This window comes from Tamandua tetradactyla, chromosome 22 (assembly GCF_023851605.1).
Source record: "Tamandua tetradactyla isolate mTamTet1 chromosome 22, mTamTet1.pri, whole genome shotgun sequence".
Classification (NCBI taxonomy): domain Eukaryota; kingdom Metazoa; phylum Chordata; class Mammalia; order Pilosa; family Myrmecophagidae; genus Tamandua; species Tamandua tetradactyla.
The window spans coordinates 14950605-14970027 of NC_135348.1; the positions used below are offsets into that span (position 1 = coordinate 14950605).

Below are 19423 nucleotides of genomic sequence, written 5' to 3' on the forward strand. Positions count from 1 at the left end.
GTATCCTATAAATTGAACACTTTTATTTATCAGTTACATTGATTTGTCAATTATTGACCTCTCTGTCCTTCCCCCTGAACTGGGAGTTCCTCTTGGTTAGCGACTACATCTTGCTCAATTTTACATCCTCACCTTTTTGCTTAGTTCCTGACTTTAAGTAACCCCTGCTAAATATTTCTTAAATATGATAGATCTAGATCCCTCAAGTAAAACATTTGAGTCACTACTGAGATCTCCCTCTTTTTTTTGTTTTGTTGTTTAGAATAGAAAATAAAGAGTCATTCTATTACTCAGAGGATTTATTTGGATGCCACCGATAATGTTATAGTGGAATTTGAGGTTAAAAGCGTACCATAATCTTTACTGTTTAATTGTGATCATGATAATTAACATGTCTTCATTTAACTTCTCTTGAAAAATAAGTTCTTTTTTAATATGGCCAAAATGCTATTTTGTATCTTGAAAGATTAATGTTAAAGGAAAGATAAAATGAAGAGGGGAGGTGTTTGTGTATATTTGTGTCTTGAAGGCTAAAGAAATATTTCAATTTTAAGAATACACTAAAGTTCAACATCTTTTTACTGGCTTTGACTCTATATTCATTGTTAGATTTAACTATTCCTCATAGGATTTTTTTTCTTGGCACAGAATTTTTGATCATTTTTTTTAAATCACTAAGTCATTTAAAAAAATTTAAGAGTTAGTTTTTGAAAGTGTTCCCAAATCACCATGTTGCGATTCTCAGTAGAGAAATATGTACTTGTTCAGATCCAGAAGAAGGTTCAGTTTACCACTCTCCCCCCAAGATCCATTCATTTCAAAGAATTCAACTGTGTGAATTAAGTTGAAATGAACATTTGTTTAGTAGTTATCATTCCATTATTACATATCACATATCTTCATGCTACTGGTGAGAAACTCATGATATCCATTCTAAATAAAGAATTTTTTAGAACCATATATCAAGTGTGACAAAATTTTGAATTTTAATTTTTGTTTGGGAGCCTTGAGAATTTATAGATAAAGATCTTTTAATTATATACCAAAATAATAAAACAAATTTTCATAAGGAAAATGAACTTGTAAACTACAGTAGTTTTGCAGTAATATCACAGTGCTCCTATCCATCAGTCTTAAAGTTCACTGCAAATAAAAAGACTATTGTAGATCTCCTCAAGTTAATAATTATATTGAAAATATTTCCATGATAGATAAAATTATGTCAGACCCTACTCATAACCCTTCTATTTCCAGCAATGTAGTTTAGTTTACTCAAGTTTTATTTACTAAATCTCAAAAATCTAAGAATCTCTTGAAAAGGTAAGGGATTATGTAAGCATTATGCTAGTCAAGCATTTTTCATTCTTTCAAAGCAAAGAATGTAGTTTGTTAAATTATATATTCTGTAATTGCTTTAAAATGTAAATTGGTATTTTTTAAAATGAGTATTTAGAATCCTTTTTATATATAGTGAGGGCATGATTACTAGGTTCTTCCCTACTCAACTGACAGCTATATCAAACAGTTGAATACTTAAGAGAACAGGCAAGCTAAACTAAAATAAGTAAAGAGTTGTTTAAAGACCACTGTGATATACACATTTCTAGAACAATAACGTTATTTTTGTTTCTTACTAGCTTAAAACCTATACAGAATAGATACTCAATAAATATTGCTTGAATAAATGGAGTAAGTTCAAATCCACAGACTTTGATTCCTACTAGAGTTTTAAAAGATTAAATAGCATTATTTTTAATTTTAGGATTTTTCTGGAACGTTAGATAAGATTGAGATGAGAAGAGATGCCTATGTTTTTTAAAGATGCAGTAAGTTTGAATCAGCCAAGTGTTTATACTTAAACATAAGTGAGATCAATAAGCCAACTAATAGAAGTATTAAGAATAAATATTATTTATCAATAAATATTATTTAGATAAGAAGATCCTGAATGTTTACTTGGTAGTCATTTAAAAAGCAGGACTAAATTTTGATTGAAGAATTTATCCAACTTTGGCAATCTCTAATTATGTTCTGAATTCCTTTATGATCACAGAGAAGCAGTTTAAAATGTGTGCCATGAGCAAATCCTTTCATCTCCAATGACTAAGGGTAACCATTTCACCATAGACATTTGCTAAAATAAGACTGGCAGATACATTGACAGTCTGTAGAGATCTGAACTCAACATTTCTCTCTTTCTCAAAAAGAGATTGTAAATTATCAAATGGAAACGTAAAAATCAGAACATAGAAACTGGAACAACAAGGAGAAAGATGTGAAATGGTATATACCTCTTCATTCTTGTAGAACTGAATTACAAGATATAAAGAGCTTAGAATGGTACTTGGTACATAGTACACACTAAATAAGTATTACTTAATTGTTCCAGTTCTCTTCCTGTTTCAATTCAGGAACCTTTTAGGATACATGCTGAACTTGAGAGTTAATCTGCAGTGCCAGGTGGTAAGCGGAGTAGAAAAGTAATTGTTGTATGAAAGAGTTGAAAAGCATTCAAATCCTGCTAAGTATTCTTTTCTCTTTATGTCTAATTTTATCAAGTGAGAATCACTTTGAGAGTGGTCTTGAATTTTATGTAATTTTTTTTTGGAAAATATAAGTAACAAAATGGGCAAAGATTACAGAGAGGAGCTATACTGTGTTGAATTACTCCCATTCTTGGAATCCTCTAAAAACTTCACATTGTACTTAGAAATAAATCCAAATTCTTGACCTAGAAGACCCTATCCGATCTGGTCTGTCTAGCTTGCAACTTTGTCTTATACTAGCCACATCACCCTAGGGGTACTGATCTTATTCTTGCAGATCCCAGGTTTTACCCTATCATTTTTACTTAAAATGTAGCCTGCTGGATCATGCCATTCAAAATGAGTCACACATCTCTTCTACCCTAATTACTTACTTCTTTTATATCAGTTGTTTTATTTTTATCTTAGAATTTAGCATTATATGAAATAATCTTTTATTAGTGGAATTTAGCATTATATGAAATAATCTTTTATTAGTTTACTTATCATGTTTCTACTCCCTCTCCACCCACTCCCACTAAATTAAGTTATATGAGTGTTGGGTGCTTGTCTGCATTGTTCACTACCTTTTGCCTCTTACCCAGAACACTTGTTAGCACATAGTAGGTGCTTAAAAGGTTGTGGAAGTAAATAGTTATTGACAGAAAAAAGGGGTGAAATCATTTATTAAGCCACTCAGATGACCACTTTAACGTTTTTATATATTTATCTAGTCCTTTCTCTAAAAGGACCATACTGTTATATACAGAGCTTTTCAATCCTTTTTCATGTAATGTATTCCAGGCATAGAATAGCTACATTGTTCCACAATTTAATGCCCTATGGTTAGATATTTAGGCTATTTCCAATTTAATTGTAAGTAATACTGTGGTGACCATCCTTATATATTTATTTTCTCCATTTGTTATTTTCCTTTAAACTCTGTAAAAAATTTTTTTTAATTATTTGGATATTACCTAATTACGCATTCTTATTTGATGACTGCTTTTCTTTTTAAAAAATGAAACATTAAGGTCCTTCTATAGAGTAAAATATCTCAAAGTGTACTCAGAATTATACTTCTGAAGGATATTAATAGATTAATTCTGTATTCACAGAGGTTTGGGAAAGCTAGAGTTTCTTTATTATGAGTCTTAATGTGCTTCATGTATATTATAAACCTGGGATGGTGAGTCTTTTCACAATTTTGAGATCTGAAAACCTTTTTACTCAGAACATCTTTCAAGACTAAACATTCAGCAGAATCTACTTTAGGGAATGCTGCTCTAAAGTGAGATGTTAGTTGTAAGAATAGAAAATTGTTGTATGTGTTATGGATGTTATCAGGGAAAAGGTATTCTAAGTCATTTGAACAGCTGTGCTAGATAGTAATAGCTAATGGGATCATTACTAATTTAAGTAAGATTTAGATTTATACTATAGGTGCTTTGGAAAAATACAGGAGACATATTGTTGCTTTTTCTTTTTTAATTCTGACTAAGAAATCTTAGAAGCCTTAATGGAAGAAAGAAAATATTTTAAAATTTTTAAAAATATTTTTTCTTTTAATATGTTTCTCCAAACAAAACAAATGCATATACCTTCTAGTTTACAGTAGCCCTTCCCTAGTTCTGTGCACAATAATTTGTTTCTCTAACTTTAAAATACTCTATAGTGAATTTTTTCCTTAGAAGGAGGCTTTGAGGCTTTGAATGGTGGGGGAGTGGAGGGGTTGGGGGGAGGCAAAAACAGTGGAACAAGACCAAGTATTTAGTTAATTTTCCAAGCAAGTCATACATTTTTGAGTAACAGAGGTCTGTTTGGCCACGTGTTTGTGAGAATCAATAAATCATGTACCCACCTACCCTGGGTTACTTTTTTTTGTATGCTATATGCCTGGCGTCACATTTCATTTTTTTTCCATATGAGTAGCCCATTATTGTAGCACCATTTGTTGAATTTTTGTTTGTCTGATGTTTCTTTCTCTCTTTGCTTGTTTGTTTGTTTGGGGGAAGTCCATGGGCTGGAAATTGAACCCTGGTCTCCTGCATGACAGGCCAGAATTCTACCACTAAACTACCCTTGCACCCCTATCTGAATTACATTTTTAATCATCTTTTCATTAAGCTTTCTTAGGAGTATGAGATTTTAAATAATGTTTATTTAGAATCTCTTCTCTGCATCAGTCCCCCTATATTCAAGAGTGCAGCCTGCTTGTTTGTATGGTTTCTGTTGTGAGTGCCTATTGAGAGACCCTTATTAGTCAGTAAAATAAAAATATTGTCAATCTTCACACCCACACAATAAAGTCCTCCTTGTAAAGAAAGACACATGTAGCCCTAAAATGGAAGGATGAGTCATTGTACTTTTGTAGAAATCTTTTCTACTGTAACGTAAAGAATACTTTAACTCTAGTAATGTGTTTGAATTAGACGATAAAGCACTAAATAATTTTTCCCCTAATGAACCTTCTAAGCCCAGTGAATACTAGAAGTCTTATTACAGGTGTTACCTTCAAGTTAATGGTAGTATTTGCACATACTATATATCAGGTCCATGGATGATAATTTCCTTCTTCCTCCTGAACATCTATCACACTCCCTTTTTATTTTTTTAACTCAGAAGAAGGACCACGTCCTCTAAAATCTTAGACGATTCCAGTGATTTCTTCATTTTCTGACCTCTTGTATCATCTAATTTAGCACTTGATATGTAGTTATGTAATTTTTTTTTTTTTTTGCAATATATACATACAACCAATGGAAGTTAGTTCTCTAAAAAAAATTAAACAGCTCATTTAAAGGAAAATCAGACAGGCTTCAGAACACCTGTGATTAAAAATAATGTGTTTTCTCCCTCCTGCTCTTAGCTATCTAAATAAAGAATTGTAAAATGAACACCTAAAATCTCCTCTAGAATTTGTTAGCGTTCACTAGCCTGTTACAGGACAAGTGGAATACTAGTGGTATATTAGTATATATTACCTTAACTTCAACTGAAATCATGTCCTACCTTTACTTGAACTACCCTTTTAAAAAATATTATCTACTCACTTGAAGACAGAGCCTAACTTTAAATTTATCAGGGGATATTGTCTCAAAAATATAGGGTGCTAAAAAAAATATTGCTTGGTTTTGTATAGTGAAAATACTTCTTTCCATTCTTTGACAATGTCTGATTTTTTCACTCAACTTAAGCTACCACATATCTAATGGGATTCAGTAAAAGTATTGTACTTGTGGACCAAAGAGCAAAGTTCTAATACAGTTAGCTGCATAGGCCAGAGCAAGGTGCTTAATACTCTACCTTACCTATCTCATCTGTCAATAACACCTACCATATAGGGTATCTCTTATGTGCTAGACATCTGCTGTGTCCTCCAATTGCTGTGTAGGTTAGAATAATGTAGATGGTATTGCCATTTACAAGTGAGAAAAACCTCAAATAACTGACCAATGTTATTGATAAAGCTGGTGTTTGATCCCAGGTTTCTCTGATTCTAAAGCTTGTGTTTATTCCAAAGGGGAAATTAGATTGGGTGACCTCTAAAATCCCTTTCAGTTCTAAAATTCTGTAACTTCCTGCTATTAATGTTTTTTTGTTGTTGTTGGTTCAGTTGGTGCACAGAGGAGGTTGTTGCCTTTTATTTTTTAGCCTTTAGGTCTCTTCTTAGAACATTTTTTGCTGTGACTAGTAGCTAATTTGGGAAATTAATTCCAGAATTTTAAACATCCCTTGAAATGACCTTATAGATTATTTTTAATACTAAAATGCAAGGTTGATATAGAACACCTCTGGAAAATTTTTCTCAAGTCAAGTACATATATTTGAATATCACAGACAGCAGCAATAAATATAGAATTTGGTTAAAAAAATTTTTTTGAATAGTACTGTAAGCCTTAATTAAGTGAAATTGATTTCATTCTTTCTCCATGTTAGTTAAATTCTTTCCTGGATTATATTTGCTGTTCTATTTTTATTTTTCTTGAAATCAACTTTATTTTTTGTTTTTACTTATTTTCCTTACTTTACTGAAGGGATTACTATCAAGAAATTTACAATAAAACTTTGAGAGGAAACTTTTGGATATGAAATCAAGATTCTTAGTGGAAGTGTATAATGGATTTGAAGCATGAAACCTGAAGATGAACTGGATAAATCAGGGTAAACTACATAGTGAGTTACAAACTTTGTTTTCAAATTATTGCATTGGTATTGGCTGTCTATAAAGAATGTTTAATACATAGTATTAAATTTCTGACAGCTCCATAACAACATAGATTTTAGGAAGGCAAAAACAAACAAGATTCCTACCTTCATTTTATTCTTCTATAGCTGTAATAAATATAACTTATTAATTTGCATTAGTGTGTGCAAACTCTCTGTGTAAATATTTTTATATTTGTTTACACACACGGTTGTGCAAATTTACCAGATCACTAATTTGGCCCAATCTGATGGGATGAATTAATATTATTTTGTAATCTTATACTTTGAATTAATATTATTTTGTAATGTCAATATAATTGACAATATTATTTATATTATAAAGATAATATAATTGATCTGTGCTAAATCTTCAGGGATTTTATTTTTATAAGGATTTGTATATCCCTTAAATTTCAAGAAAAAGAAATATTTATGAATGTATCACTTCTATAATTATAGTTATATGTAAGTCATATGACTTTGATGTTTTGATTTACAGTTTGATTTATTGAGGTTGGGGTTTTGTATTTTATTATAAACATCCCCCCACCCTGCACCAAATAAGCTTGTTTTAAACAAAGTGAAATTGTATATTACAATATTTAACACTTAAATATTTTTATTTTTTTTCAAATTCACTAGTACTTCAATATTTGTTGACTTGCATGGTAATTTCAAACTGAATCTGGCTCACTTTGTTTCATTTTACTTACTAAACTTTTTTTTAGAACTTTGCAGTATGAGATTTAATGGTCATATTTGTGTATGTACTGTCTTATTCTTTCTCTTAATTGACTATAAAATCAGGGGAAGAAGAGAAAAGTTCTCTTAGTTAAACACTGTTCTGTGCCTGATATATAGTAGGTAACAAATAAATGCTTAATGAATGGATAGATGTGGGAAGTAGCTCACTGTGCAACACCGCCACCTGCTTGCATTAGTGAAAATGTAGATGCTGGGCATACACATTATTTTAACTGGTAATTCCTATTCTAGAAAAGTTTTATTATGTTGCCAGTTTTAGTTGTGGACTTTTTAATAAGAACTTGCATCCCAGAAGGTTAATTGTGGTGGGCTAGTGAGTTTTCAAAAAGATTGTTTTAGCCTCATGCTTGGCATTCCTTTCTTTGATGCTGAAATTTCGAACTGTCTCTTAAGCTAAATTCTGTGCTCTGGCCAAGACAGCTAACTGTAGTGGGTGGTTTTCCTACTGTAATATCAGAATAAAGATGTTGTTTTGATAAAGAAATCACGACAAAAATATAAACACATTCTCCAATTATAAAATGGAGATATATATTTTAAATGTTAGCAAGGTAATGAGAAAATAGTATTATCAACTAATTATAATACATAGATAAACATTTTAGTAATAAGTGTAATATATGTTCATGCTTTAGGAAAATGATTTCTTGGTTGCTGTTATTTGTTTATAAGGTCAGTTACTAACAAAAAAATATATTAATTACCTGTTATATGCCATGTTTCTGCTGAGACCTAGTGGTAAAGTTGAATAAGATGTAACCTTCAAGGAATAGATAGTAAGGGAGAAAAAAATTGTTAAAATAATGACAAAGTACAATAATAGAAGAACTTTATATGAGGGAGAAATAATTAAATGAGAGTCAAGGAGAGGAAAAAGTATTCTATTAATTACTCCTGTGCTGACACTATGTATAAAGATACATACTTATGAAAATACATTATTTACCAAAGACCATTTCACTATTTATATTTTTCTCATGTATTGATATGTAGATTTTTTGGTGCCCATATCTAAAACTTGCCCTTCTAACATTGTTTTAAACTTAGTCCTCCCAAACTGTATGCTCAAAAAGTGATTTCTTGTACCAGTTCACAAAGTAATCATTCTATTACCATTATTCACCAGAGTACATCATTGAATCAGAGTACTTCCCCTACCCCCCCCCACCTCCAAGTTACTGCTATCATCTCTTCTTATACCTAACTCGATGATATGATGAGATGAGCACTGGTTTTGAGTTAGTAGATAGGTTACATTTTAAGACCTCATTGTCGGTCCCTCTCCCTTGCTAATAAATTTTCAATAAGGCCTATTGGTTGTCAATCAGTATAAAAATAAGTATTTTTAATAGAATAGGAAAAATTATTGCTTGGTTGAAATTACAAACAAATTTAGATTACTATAATGAAAATTTCTTGAATACATTGTAATTTTAAAAATTGGGTTGATAAACACAACTATTTTCTTCATGATATTATGGTTGAGTAGTTAGCGTTCTTTTTCAATCAATTTGCTAGTTAACATTGTAGCATAGGGCATAAAATTCCTTCCTTCTTTCCTCCCTCCCTTCTTTCCTTCCAATTTATTTGATAGATTATGTACTGATACCAGGTTTAAAATGTTTCTGTCTACCACAGGCATCAGATGGATAGATACATGTACATGACAGGGTATCTCATATTATCCTAAAAAACTTAAATCTCTGAATAAACTTTTAAAAATCTGTATATTAGCCAAGATTTTCTGAATAATTTCATTTGCTTTGTTCATATATAGATTATAATGATAGTATTAGACAAGATAATAGTACTTCAGAAAATGATAAAAATCATTTATTTTTACCTGTTCATTTGAAATCTAGTTAGAAGCTTGGCTAACTAGCTTTGCTTGGCAAATTCTTTCTTTGCAGCTCAAATTAATGTTGTAAACAAAATATTAGGGAGAATTGTTTCAATACCTGGGAAAATAAGGGCTTCATTGGTTCCTATGTACATTTTTTACTTAAAGACTGAAAAAATTAATAAAAATTACCAAATGGGAGCTGTGGTAGTTGGGGGGAGCATATGATGATGGAGACTTACTAATACATACTTTTTTGTTTGTATTTTTTTTATTAATTATAGGTGTAAATATTTAATCTATTCAGACATTAAGCATTAGTATAAGCATGCGTGTGTGAGGAACAGATTTTCCTGTAACTTCGTGGTCATAAGGAGGAACCCTGTAACCATAAGTGCCTTCCTTTTAATATACAAAACCAAGAGATATTTTCTTTAGTATCCTAGATTTTGAGACAATATCTCCTGATTTATTTAGTTAAAGTTGGTCTCTGTCCTCAACTGAGTAGACTTAATTTTGAAAGTCTAGTTCCATGAAAGATAAGGCATGATTTCAGTTGAAGTCAAGGTGTATGTACTAGTATTGCACTTGTCCTATAACAAGCTAGTGACTGCTAACAAATTCTAGAAGAAATTTTAGGTGTCCATTTTGCAATTCTTTATTCAAATAGCTAAGAGCAGGAGGGAGAAAACAGTTCAATTTTTTTTTAAATCATGGATGCTGTGAAGCCTATCTAATTTTCCTTTGAAATGAGCTGTTTTATTTTTTTAGAAAACTAGATTCTGCTGGGAGCAGGTACGTATTGTTTCTGAGGGTAAGAATTCATTTAAGTGCCAAATGAAAAAATATTTTAAAGATAGTAGAATATAATTTTCAGAAGACCCAAGATGCACATCTTTATAAAATTTTAATTATCTTATTTTTATTTATGTTTTAAAGTAAAAGACATATTGACTCAGTGTCTTAGTCGTAAAGGTAAACATTTTTATTTGTAAATTGTAATACAACTTTTTGCAGTACTTAGAATAATTTTCCTAAAGAAAGTCAGTTACCACCATGGCAGAATATTAAAATGTAATAGGTCCAAATAGTATTTCTTTTTCTCAAAAGAAATTTTCTAAGTGCTTTAAATAACTATAGGTTACTCATAATGAAACTATAGTTTACTTGTAATGAAGAACTTTAATGGGGAGTGTAGGAGTTAATTAACTAAACCCTTGATAATGGGCCTTTCTAGTCCAAGGAATCTTATAATTGCCCCTGCAGCTGTATAGTAAGTTGCAAGATGAAATGTCTAGATTTGTGTCACAGTCAGTTTAAGAAAAAGATGCCTTCAGGCAAATTTTGATGCCTTATTATTACATTAAAATGCCTTTTTAATAATAAGCAATACAAATTGTCAAAAGTGTTTTGCCGGTAGAATCCAATGCCTCCTGATTTACTCAATTAGATTAACAAATAAAAGTAAGACTCCAGTAAGCACAGTTTTTACTCCCTTTGAAGAAAATTGCACCTTTCAGCCAAACTTTATGCACTTAGATAAATTTGTTTGTTAATCTTAAAAAGCCATTCTTGTGATTACTAAGGATTGATGGGGTACAACATAATTTTCCTGAAAATGATTGTGTATAAAATGAAATGGAAAAGTAAATGGAGTATTTTCATTAATTTGTAATATAACAAATACATGCAAATATATATGTTGGAATATAACTTATGTTACATAATTTCTGCAAATGCTATATCCTCCAGACCGGCTGTCACCCCTACCCCACCCCACATTCCACACCCCGCACACCACCCCATAAAGAATATTTCATTTTTCCCATGGAGATTATGCATCCCAATTACTTGAAAAAGCTGCTCAGTCTGTTCCAGGACTACAACAGGATAACAGTTACTGAAAATAGCCTGCTTTTCCTTTCTTGGGGTAACTGTATGAAAATATATACTATTTCAAAATGTTTCTGAAAGGACTTATTTATGGAAATGTTGCTTGCTACTTCAGACTCAAAAAAAATGCAGGTTTTAGAAAACATAAAAATAATCTAAAAGTTTGAAAAGGGTAGGGGCCCTTGTGTGGGGGCGGGCTCATTTGCTACCCACATCCACCCTCTGTTCAGTGCGTTGTGTGCTTACGGGTTCCCTGGAGCGGATCACCATATAATTGATGTGCAGTCTGCATTGCTGAATCCTGGACTGCACCATTCTGTGTTCAAGGGAAGATGTAATCTGATCCCTCTGCTGCTGAGGGAGGAATCTGTTCAGTCAAGGCTTTGACAGGGCATAGTCTCCTCCAATAATCTTCTTGGTTCTCTCTCATTATTCCCTCGAGTTCTCCTCAGTCAAGCTGCATGTATGTATGCATGTCCTGAGAAGCGTTTTGATACTGAGCTGCATTTGCCTTTACTGTGGAGTTTTGTTGCCGGTTCTGCTCCCTAATCTTCCTTTTCTGACGTGCCTGAGCATGTCCACATTAGAATCTGTGACATACCTACCTGAAAAAGGTTTATATTGTCAGAGACTGCCAAGCAGCCGGATACACGGGGGCACAGAATCATTGAAGGGGAAAAATACAGAAAATATGGGTTTCTACGGCACATTAAAAATGATTTTTTACAAAGTAAGTAATCTGTTTTCTTCCTGTGTTGTGTGATTGTGTGTGTGTGTGCCTGCCTGAAAAGAAAATCTGTATCATCAGAGATGGCTGCAGTATCCTCTAATTTTGGTGGGTGGCTGGATGTATGGTATTCTGTTTTGTATTGTAAATGTAAGCAAGTAATGGAATGACATGAGCTATGGAAAAATTTAAATTGAAAATAAAAGGCATATTTTAATCTGACAATTTACCACTAAAAATATATTCAGACTTTAGAAATGTGGCTCCGTTAATGCTGACCTGGAAATACTCTACCCTTAGTTGGCTTTTAGTGAACCTTTTTGCCTTCAATTTTCTTATACCTTAACATATTTTTTTTTCTTTTTACTGTAGCTGTCTTTTATTAAAATGTTGAATTGCTAAAGTACTGGGGGTTTATACTTAAAGAGATCACATTTACTCTTAGTGCCTCTCAAAAAAGCTGCAGAATTAATTTTTGATTCTGAAGTCAGTATTTTCAGAACACAGTATAATATTTAAAAGACTTTTATAGTCATACAGAAGATATGTTGTTTTATAAATTTTTTTAATAATAATCCTTTCTCCATTTCCCTTATGCATTTTGGACATTTTTATTCATTGAAGGATTTCTAAGATGAAAATAAAGTTTTCTTTCAGTGACAAATGGCATTTGCACTAAGGTATTTACAAAATATCTTGGAAAGTTCTGAAAGCCACTGTTATAAACTTAATTAGAAGCAATATCAGAGTTTCTCATAATAATCAGGAAAATAAGAATCTATGGAAGTTATCAAAAAACTAGACTTTTAAGGTGATCAGTATTGACTGACCTTCCTGATGGATTCATTTGCGTGTGTGTTTATAATTTATATATGTGGCAAGCACGTGGCTACCTATGTATATATAGCAAGTTTTATATCTATTTTTGCTTTTCAATAAAATTATTTGGAGAAGCAAAGTAGTGGTTTTGAGAGAATTTACTTTAAAACAATTTAATGAGTGTAGAAACTTCTGAAGGGATGAAATAAAACCAATTCCATTTCTTTCCAGTAGGTATAGCATGAACTAAGCTGTAAATCGTGGATGAGCTTGTCGTACTCTTACCTCTAGCCCCTGATATCATAAGATCATCACTATATTTTGTAAGAATTTCTGCACAATGATGAAAAACATACTCTTTATTTTCCATAATATGGTTCAAAGAGATTTTTAGTGTTTCTTTGGTTCTTTTTAGTATTTATATTGTAGCATGCAGTGTTATAATGCTCTCATGTGAGGCAATAGGTAGGAAAATAAGACTGCTGCAAAGCAAGGACTTTCACCTTATTATAAAAATGAGAATAGCTATCTATCATTCTCAGAATTTTTTCCCCCATAACTTGCAGTAATACAGTAATTAATTAGTAGACACAAATCTGAGAGGGGATATTGAAATAGAAAAAGTTGAATCTTATCAGATCTCATTTTCTAGTTTTAAAATTTATATACAATCAGATGACCTCAGCTAACCAATAGTGAAATACAAAAATAAATATTTCAATATTAATATTGATAGTACAATTCTCATTATATTTATGATATACATGTACCATACCATAATAATATATACCATAATAAAATACTTTAAAAACTGTTGGATATACGTTATAAAGAGGCATAGCGCATTCTTTTTTAATCTTTCATCGGTTGTTGTTGTTTTTCAAGTTCTAATATATCCTAAGTGAGTATCTGTCAATAGGGCTACAGTTGAGCTATATCCTGAGTATATATCGATTTATGGGTTTTTTCTCCAGCTTTATTATACCATCTCCAAATTTCTCATGGATTTACTTTTCATTTACTGTCCTTATTGCCCAGATTACTTGTCTATTGCCTTTTTTATAGTCATTTTTTCAAGATTATTTTACTTATTTACATTGCTCTCTTCACCCTTTCATGGTAATATATATGTACTTTAAGTTCACTTCAATTTAAGTTTCTTCAATTCTTAGTTCTGATTTGAAATTTTGAGTTTTGTTATTTGTCTTCAAATGTATTTTTAAAGGAAAATGAAGATCAGTGAGAAAGGCATGCTAAGTATGGTTCTTTTCTGTTTGGATTAATGTGAGATTTCCCTTATATTGGTTATTAAACTAGAAATCCTGTGAGATGTATTTTCAAGGAAGCATGTATGATGAAATTACCATGCACTGTTCTTTTAGACAAAATATTAGTGAAGAGAAATCCACCTTTTCAGTCTTGTTAAGATTAAAACAGAATAGAACTAATAGAAGAAACTGTGAAACATTTATTACTATTTTAATTGATTGTGCCTAAATAACGTTGTAGGCATGTGAAAATTTAATATTTTTTTCAATATTACCAGTGCTAACTTAAATTTGATAGTTGGACAGGTTATTTTTTTGTAAAAACGTATCTTATTTGTTTTACCTTATAGATGAAAAGAAAATTGGACCATGGTTCTGAGGTCCGTTCTTTTTCTTTGGGAAAGAAACCATGCAAAGTCTCAGAATATACAAGGTAATAATATTAAATATAATAATTGCTTCTCTCATGATTCTCACATTTCTTTAAAGAGTTGATTCTGGGAGCTTTTCCTTCAGTTTATCCTCATGGGATAATAATATCACTAACACTGTTGGCTAATACATGTTAAGACCACTGAATATTAAGAAATTCATCATTTTAAGCAAGGGAAAAGATTATGGCTTTATATTTTACTAATACACTGAAGTGAGATACAAGCAGAAGTTCTCTTATGAACAGATTATCAAATCACATTTTTAAAGGAATTCTGAAAAGTAAATCCTAAAATGTGAATATGACTAAATGTGTTTTGTTACCATACCAACAGCTCTTTTATGATGGATATTTATATGTGAAAAATTGAAGATACGTATTTTTAGCAGCGAAATAAACCTCACAGTTACTGTGTTAGAAATCCCCTTTTATTTGTTTGGGAAATCTTATGTTTTTAACACATACATTTCTACACTAGTTGAATAGTTTCCATAACAACTAAATACAATTGTAGTCTTGTTTCCTGCCTCATTCCGTCATTTTTGGATTTTGCATAGGTATAAAACTCTTCCCACTCTCACGCTAATTAGGCTAACTTATGCACAATATTTGGTATCCAGCCAATTAAAAATGGCTTTGGATGTCATTTGGAATGTGGCATTTTAAAATTTTAATGACAAAATTATCTTGAGTTTTTTGCCCTTTTTTGCACAATTTTCACTTCTTCAAATAACTGATTGAAAGTTAGCCACAGAAACCATAAGCAGTTCATAATTCTAGCATTTCTTCTTTTCCCCTAAAATATTTTTATTTTGAGTTATTTTTACTCTATAAGATGCCATAAAATGAACATTTCTCAGATACAATTTTTTTAATTGAGCATTGTTACAGATTACAGCTCTTTTCATGAAACAGTTTATTTTTATTTCATTCAATTGTGGAAACTTTGTCAAATTATCTCCTATGAAATTTAGAAATTGTAATAATTAGAATAGTTTTACATTAAAAAATGCAGCGATGATACAGAAGAGAAAATGAAGCTATCTCTTAGTTATTCAGGAGATGCTTTATAGTGTATTTTACCCATGTTAATATTTCTCCTTCTTCTTATTCCTTGCCTTTTGACAATTTCACTGTTTTTTGGCATTTCCACCAGAGGGTGTGGAGTGATAGAGAGACAAGTAAAACTCTATTCACTTTTTTGCTTTTTCCTTCTAGCCTGAAAAAGTATTTCTTGGATGAGAAAGTTGAGTTTAATGTTAAAAATTTGCTATTTAATGTATTTATTCCATCAACCATATTATTTTGTTTGGTCTTCTATTAGTAATACTTAATGCCAGGTCAAAGTTATAAAATCATTCACTTGTTTTTAATGCAACTTATAAATGAGTACTAAATTGTATTATAGAACATTGGTAAAATTTTTCTTTAGCTGCTCATTTTATTATTGCAAAAATAGCTGAAGTGGCAAAAGATGAATTTTTGGCCTTTTAACTTACAATCTTACTGAAGCAAAATGAAATTGTATTTGTTATATTGCATTGGATTATGTTATATTTATTACTAAAGCAAACAGCGTATCTAGTCGCATGTATTTTTGGAGACATTGTCAGTTAATAAGGTATATAATTGATGTTTGTGAGATTTATGATAAATTTTCAAATAATGAGATAAAACTATGATTTCTGATCAATTTTTCTTAGAAAATTTAAGTTATAAGCATACCCTTCATTTTGGAGAAAAGGAAAATGTAATCTTTTGAAGTTTGAGAGAAAAAAATTGATTTAATTGTTGAATGTTAGAAATTGTCTTAGAAAAATACTTTAAAAGGAGTGGATAGACATGAAGATTTTTCTGTCTGATGATTGAGACATTTTTAGTAAAATGATGAGATGTGCCAGAAAATATCAGGGGAATTATATCATTAGTAATTTATTAGAACTTGATACTTGACTATTGTGATACAATGTATGTTTATTATTTGGATTTAAAACACTATATTGTCATAACTTGATGAATTAAAGATTACTTTACAGATGGTAATTTTGTTAACTGAATCTTCATGCTCCTTTTTTTCTAAGTGTCTCTAAAATAAAGATGTTAACTACTTACTTTGAGTTTAAATAATTTAAATTAGACACTGAAATTGGAAAGTAAAAGTTCAATATGTTAGCAATATAGTTGTAAGTATACTCTTTTTTGCTATTAATTAGTCATTTTTAGGAGTGTTTGACAACCTTAGAGATAGACCTTATTCCCGCATTTTATTAGTGGCAGGTAGAATGAATTGTCAGGTTTTGTTTCATTTTGTTTTTTGACTATCTCAAAGCTTAAATGATTGGGTAAAAATGTTTGAATGATCCCATTTTTTTTAAGTTTGCCCTATAACAAATAAGTTCTCAGTACTAAACTGTTTTGAATAAATTTAACATTTCTAATCAAGGATTGTTCTTGTCAAGTATCATCTGGATTAAGGTTTATGAACAACAATAGAAAACTGGAGAGACATCATTATTGTAAACAATTTAAAAAGCATCTGGATCAAACTTAAAGAAAAATATGACTAGTTAAATCCAAAACATAAGAACATACTAATTCTACATCTGAGTTTTTTTAAGCATCGATAAAATTTAAACATGTATTTATGTCACTCAGGACTAGTCTAAGGAAAAGTAGGACCTGTGTGTTTTAAGGAAATACTTTAACATTATGTATGAAAGAGTTGTAGTCTTTCATGGACATTTACCATTGTAAGATAGATTACAGATGATTGTATAGAAGGGAGGAAACTAACTCTGGGAATAGTAAAATAGGTTTTATAGACCCCTGCTCTCTGGGAATAATATTGCAAGTAAAAGTAATAATTGGAATGATGTTCAAAATATGCCAGATCATAATTCTCCTTATTAAACTAGAGCCTTTTATTCTTAATAAATATATATCTTTGCTCCATTCTTGTGTTTTTTGTAGTACCACTGGGCTTGTACCATGTTCAGCAACACCAACAACTTTTGGGGACCTGAGAGCAGCCAATGGCCAAGGGCAACAACGTCGCCGAATTACATCTGTTCAGCCACCTACAGGCCTCCAGGAATGGCTGAAAATGTTTCAGGTGACATGTCTCAACACAGTACTTGAAATGCTTCACTTAGCTTCTGCAAAAATTAAGGGATTGTTCAACTATAAAAAAGAATGAAATACTGTTATATGCCACACTGTGGATGAACCTTGAAAATGTTATGCTAAGTGAAAGAAGCCAAATACAAAAGGCCGCACATTGTATTATTCCATTTATATAAAATGTTCAGAATAGGCAAATCCCTAGAGACAGTGAATCAATTAGTGGTTGCTATGGGATGGGGGAGGGGAGAAATTGAGATTCACTGCTAATAGGTACAAGTTTTCGTTTTGGTATAATAGACATGCTCTGGAATCAGATAATGGTTTTGGTTGCACAGCATGATGGATATGCTGGAAACTACTGAAGTATGCACTTTTAAATGGTGAATTTTATGCTGTATGTAGTATATCTCAATAAAAAATAAGGGATTTTAATTTTTAGGTGTAATAATTCACTAACTCCAGTGCTTATTTTATATGACTATGCATTTGAATTTTTGTATTTTATTTTTAAATGAGAACTTTCTTCTTTTTCTCCTTTATGTTTGGATTTGTGAGGTTGTGGAATATACACTTATTTCTAAACTGCATTGCTGGTGTGTTAGGCCTTTAGGAATAATGTAAGCACTCTGCTAATAGGTCTTGTGGTAACTTATCCATCACTTCCATAGTAGCCTCAAAGACTTGATGCCGATTCTTGTCATCAGTACCGTGCTTCTGTGTGGCTTACATGTGAAAAATCTGAATTTTACTAGTGCTTTAAATTCTTTGAAAGTGTATTGGGAAGGCTGGTTACAATAAAAAGTTGACTATTGTGCATTTTATAACATGTAGTTGTGATATAAAGGTAGTTTTCCTCTTCTTCCAGTGAGATAATGCACATAAATCAAGTGTGCATTGTAGCAGGCATGTCACTTAATTCTTTGCAAATAGTAAATATTATATAAAGTGGAGGTATCTCTGATATTAGCTACTATACTAATGTAAGATAAATATTTCATTTGCCTTGGACTGCGTGAATATTTGGGTATTTTATGAATGCTAAGGGGATATGTTTGGAAAATAAGATACTTTGATATTTCAGATTTATAAGATGTCCATTTATGTAAGTCCTAGGTATTTAAAACCAAATGTCCCAATTTTTTTCTTCTGTAGCTGGAAAACTCAACTTGGAGCAATGTTGCTTTTAAAGGAATTTTAAAAAAATTGTTTTCTAACTGCCAGGTGATTTCAGAAGAACTAGAATAACCTTTTTTTCAATTGTTAGTTGGAGAGTTAGAGCAGTAGTTCTCAGCAGGGACTATTTTTTCCCCTGGTTGAGACAAAAACATCTTGAGACATTTTTTGTTATTATAGCTGGGTGAAGTGGGGTTCGGGCAGTGAGGCAAGACTGTTGGCATCTAGTGGGTAGAGGCAATGTAGAGGACAACCTCCTATAAAGAATTATCTGGCCCAAAATGTCAGTAGTGCTGAGGTTGAAAATCTCTGCTTTAGACGGAATGGAAGTTTTTAAGATGAATTTTTGTTTTCATTTACATAGTCATTTGTTGCTTAAACTTACCTTTTTCCCCCACCTTTCCCCTAGTTTTTTTCTCCCCCCTTAGGTTCATGGTTTTTTTTTTAAAAAGTGTTCATTAATTTCCATTTTTTCCTTTGCTTGCTATCAGAATTCTAAATTTTTTATTTTGTCACCTCCTTTTAAAAAAAGAAATGTATCTGTTAATAAGAGGTGAAAATAAAACTCAGCCATTTTTATAGTGTTAAAGAAATACTTTAAAGATTTAAAGTATTTAAAAATCTTGAAAGTATTCCTTTTATTAAGAC

The 19423-nt window shown here is 31.2% G+C and overlaps 1 protein-coding gene across 7 annotated transcripts in view; it reads left to right on the forward strand.

Annotated features, from left to right (window-relative positions):
* Positions 1–19423, forward strand: part of FBXW7 (F-box and WD repeat domain containing 7) — a 234666-nt gene that overhangs the window by 190991 nt on the left and 24252 nt on the right. For 6 of the 7 annotated variants that reach the window (XM_077139781.1, XM_077139779.1, XM_077139782.1 and 3 more), the window contains 2 exons: positions 14397–14479; positions 17450–17591. In XM_077139781.1, the coding sequence (XP_076995896.1) occupies positions 14397–14479; positions 17450–17591 (225 nt within the window). Of the gene's footprint in view, positions 1–10263; positions 11963–14396; positions 14480–17449; positions 17592–19423 lie in introns of those variants that run through there. The other variant, XM_077139783.1, reaches the window with a different exon arrangement.